Below are 4,402 nucleotides of genomic sequence, written 5' to 3'. Positions count from 1 at the left end.
ATATATATATATATATATATATATATATATATATATATATATATATTCTATTTGGGTCTGTTGTTGATTTGTTGATAATGAGAGATTGAAAATAAATTTGTAGTGACAGACATAAATGAAAGTAAGAAGACGTGTCTGATTTCAGGAACTTTATTACACGCGTGATCTCATGCCAGATGCCATTATAGGACTTGTTTAGTCTTCTCCTTACTCTGTACTTCAAACTCTTGTCTCTCTGCACCGCTCTGTCACAGCAGTGTCATAGTGACAGAAAGTAGCTACAGCGATAGAACAAAGCATACATTCATCGAGTAAATGTCAGAACGCAACAAAATTATTTGCACAACTTTTTTTAATGTGAATTAGTAATCCCATAATCATCTCTGGACTTGTCACTGAGAAAATGTAATCTCTTTGATTGAACTATTGTGTACTTGTGAAAACGTTCAGTGTCCAACAGCTTTAGTGTGTGTGCATTCAAAATCCTTTGTTTGTTAAAAAAAAATAACAATAATAATAATACTTTATTTATAAAGCCCTTTAAAACAACCAAAGTTGCAACAAAGTGTTGTACATATAAAATCAAGAACATTTAAACGCATAAAACAGTTGTTAAAACATTAAGATCAATAAAAACAATAAAACAGTGCAGAGCAAATTCAGTCTGTGCTAAAAGCCAGGGAGTAAAAATGTTTTTTTAAAAGAGTTTTAAATATGGACAGTGAAGGGGCTAGTCTGATGGGAACAGGGAGATTGTTCCCCCCCCCAAAAAAAAAGCTCTGTCCTCTCTGAGTCTTCATTCGGACCTCGGCACCTCCAGGAGCAGCTGATCAGCTGATCTGAGGCACCGAGCAGGAGAGTACATGGGTGAAGCAGCTCAGAAAGGTAGGATGGAGCAAGACCATTTAATGTATTCCAGAATGTGCTACATATGTCAATTCAACTCAATATTTTTCTGTTTCGAATCATTTAGTAGCTTATCCAAGGCCTTGTCCTCATAAGATTAGAATAATATTAATAATTATAATAAAATAAGAAGAAGAAAAAGAAAAGCATAAACTTACACCACTGATATTTTATATTTGACATTAAAGTTTGTATTTTGGGGCTAAAGTGTTAGGCATCAATAATGGTCAGTCTGCAGAAATTATAAAAACTCTCAAAAAGAAGTAAAGAACGTCTTTGTGCTTTCAATACATGCAGTGTTTTAGAGCATCCTGATGCATGCTCAGTGTTTTAGAGCATTCTCTTAGTTAAAATAAACTAAAATGTTTGAAAGATAGATCTGTGAATCAAATAATGTTGTTTCTCAGGAGTTTCACCTTCTTCTTCTCCTGCTTTTTGTAATATTTTTATTTTTATCCAGAATGTCTGCCTGCAATGCCCACAACCAAGAGCTGCAGAGAAAGGTGTCCCAGCTGGAAAAATGCAACATGTGAGTGGTTCTAAAAGTCCTGTTTCATTTCTAACCAACCTTTCCTCAGTAAAATCCTGGTAGTTTGTTACAATATCTGTCCCATTCATTTACTGCTTTTGCTGTTTTGTTTTGCTTTTCTTTTCTCAAACCCATCTGTTGTCTGTTTTTCCTCTTTTTTAATTGTTCCTCTCTGCAGGTCACTAATGGAGCAGCTGCGCAGGCTGCAAGCTATGGTCATGAATTCATCCAACAAGTCAGCTCAGACCGGGACATGCGTGCTGGTACAACTGCTGTGTCTGAAAACATTATGTTCTTTATTCAAAGAATCACCTGAACATTAAAGCAAAACAGCAACAGATCGGATTAACTGCTGAGAAAGACCATTTGCAATTTTAATCTTCACAGTGAACACAAGAGGACATACGCACAAACAGAATCTCTCCACATGATGAAAAATGCTGTTTTTATAGTGGGGAATTTAAAAAAAAGTCACTGATTGTGTTGTTTAACTCTGTGTTTCCCTTTCATTTAATTTTCCAGGTGCTCTTGCTGTCCTTCTCCCTAATCCTGTTCCCCAGCCTCAAGCCTTTCTCTGACTCTCAGGTCAGCCAAGGAGACTTCAGTCCAGTCAGAAGTGAGTAACCTTCAGAGCAGCTGCCAGCAAAGTAATCCAGCACATCTTTGTCACAGCAGAGGAAATTGGCAGAACTGCAGGCTCAGACAGTGTTGGAAAGGATTTCACCCACAGAGCCTCTCAGGCCGTTTCATATGTTTGAATATCTGCTGTCAAGCTAAGAAAAATAAGCTAACATTAAAAAGCACAGGTTAGGTCAGGTTGTTAAACTATTGCTCTGGTGCCATTTTTGATAATTGTTTTCAATATTATTATTATTAGTAAAGAAATTATCTCACTAGACTGACTTGGTAAATAGCTGAGAAAGGGCTTTTATGGTAAATGGACGGTACTTCTGTGGAGCCTTTCTATCTTATCAAGACACTCAAAGCACTTTACAACAATTTTTGCCCTCACTTACCCATTCATACAGCACTCTACTAGATCTATACAAAGAATAATCAGAGCTTTATCACATTCATACACTGATGGGACACACATCAGAGGCAATGAGGGGTTCAGCGTCTTGCCCAGGGACATGTCAGCAAGTGACTGCTGGTGGAATTGAACCCCCAGCTCTTGCATTGGAGGACGACTACTCTAACCACTCAGCCACAGCCGCCCCTTTTTGGAAGGAATCTCCAAAATGACAGAATATTTGAGGGGGTTCTCAGTTTTCTCGCTCCAGTTGCAGAGACTCATAATCTTGAGTGAAATGTACAGCAAGTTTTCTCTCAAAGTAATCGTTGAGTTGTAGTGGAGGTCTCATGCCTCTTTCAACTTTGCTGTAAGTCTCTAATATGTCTGAAGAGCAGCTGTAATTTCAAACCTGCTGACAGAAAGCATCTAAACCTACAGCCCTGAATAACTGGATCTGAAACCACACTGATGATGGTGAACAATTACAGGATTGAAAAACGAGTCACAATCTGCCAACCTTCATTTCAAAAGTGTACTCCAGTATATTAGAACATAAACATGGGGTAAATGCCAAGAGGGTAACAAAGAGGGCTGAGGCAGGTACAACATGGTCAACAGTGGGCAAGGAAATAATGTGCTCGGTCCAGAATCCAGTTTTGTGCACACATCAATAAGCCATGATTTTCAAAAATGGCTCCTTGAGACACACAGCTTGCTGGTCACTTTTTGCAAACAGTCAAAATTCAGCAACACTGCAATGAAAGTGGAATAATACTGAGTAGTATTTGGTCTTAATTCTAAGCCACCAACAAGCTTCAGTCACAGTCCAGTGAGATACTGCCTTAAATACCATGACAAAGGAACAAATCAAAATCACAAATGTGTTCAAAGTGAAGTGGACACAGATATAAAATAGATATTTTTTGCTTCCAAAGTACAATTTAAGCTGCCTCAGTTGGGGGAAAAATGTTAATGAAATTGAAGTAGAGAGAATTGTGCATTAGTTGGAAAAATGGCCAAAGGTAGGGAGGAATGAGGCTCATTGTTTTGAGAGCACCACTCTCTGGTGTCTCAAGCTGGAAATTATTTTAAATTGATAAAATAAAATCTAGTTTGAGCAGCCTTCATTTTTTTACACCTAATTTGTAATATCCTGGAAAGCTGATAAGTCATTTCAGCACACAAGAGGATGAGGGAGGGGGCAGAGCGTCTTAGAGAGGGCCCATGTTGCAAGTTTCAAAAAAGTTTTCAAGTCTTTGATGTCTTCAGGATTAAATTTTATGTGCTCGCAACGCATCCAAGCAAACACACACACACACAATTGTCCACCTGGGCTCATAAAGGTGCAATAATAAGCAGAGCTACATACTGGGCCCAAAGAGGCTTAACCTTATTTACTGTCTGCCTTTCCCTCAGTCCAGTCACGGTCCCTGCAGAACCTCCAGGCTTCCCGCGTGCTGCATGTCATTGACCCATCGTTCTACACCGAGGATAAATCGGAGCCTCTGCACCAGCATTTCCCCGAAGAGCAGGGATTGGAAGATATTGCTGCCCTGATGGGAGAGCTGGCAGTAAAAGAAGAACAGAGCAGCTTGGAGTCCGTGTCTCTTAACAGCAGTCAGGAGGACAGAATCAGCCATTTCCATGTAGACCCAATTACCGGTTACATAGCTACCGTTACTTTAAATCCCCATCGCCCTGCCAGGCTACGGCCACACGCTGATGACATGTAAGAGAAACGCAGTTATTAGCTCCACATAAATCTGTCATACTGAATGTACTGTCAGGAACTGGTGTTTACACAGACAAGGAAATTATATTTTGATCATCCCTGTTTTGCTGTTATTATATATTAAATCTGTATGGCTTTATTTTCTTACTGTTATTTTTTTTTTATTATTATTATACGAGAATGGATTTTAAACTCGCACAGAAATTGCTCATAATCAAGA

The 4,402-nt window shown here is 38.8% G+C and overlaps 1 protein-coding gene across 1 annotated transcript in view; it reads left to right on the top strand.

Moving 5' to 3' along the window:
- The window catches only part of creb3l3a (cAMP responsive element binding protein 3-like 3a), an 8,226-nt gene extending 4,039 nt beyond the window's left edge, over positions 1-4,187 (top strand). Inside the window, exons 7-10 of the mRNA XM_037698181.1 lie at positions 1,367-1,435; positions 1,614-1,698; positions 1,958-2,051; positions 3,867-4,187. Of these exons, the coding sequence (XP_037554109.1) occupies positions 1,367-1,435; positions 1,614-1,698; positions 1,958-2,051; positions 3,867-4,183 (565 nt within the window). The 3' untranslated portion in view covers positions 4,184-4,187. The remainder of the gene's footprint in view (positions 1-1,366; positions 1,436-1,613; positions 1,699-1,957; positions 2,052-3,866) is intronic.
- The last annotated feature ends 215 nt before the right edge of the window (positions 4,188-4,402 follow it).

Source organism: Nematolebias whitei, chromosome 3 (assembly GCF_014905685.2).
Source record: "Nematolebias whitei isolate Nwh7 chromosome 3, NemWhi1, whole genome shotgun sequence".
NCBI lineage: Eukaryota > Metazoa > Chordata > Actinopteri > Cyprinodontiformes > Rivulidae > Nematolebias > Nematolebias whitei.
This window is presented reverse-complemented; position numbering and strand designations above follow the sequence as displayed.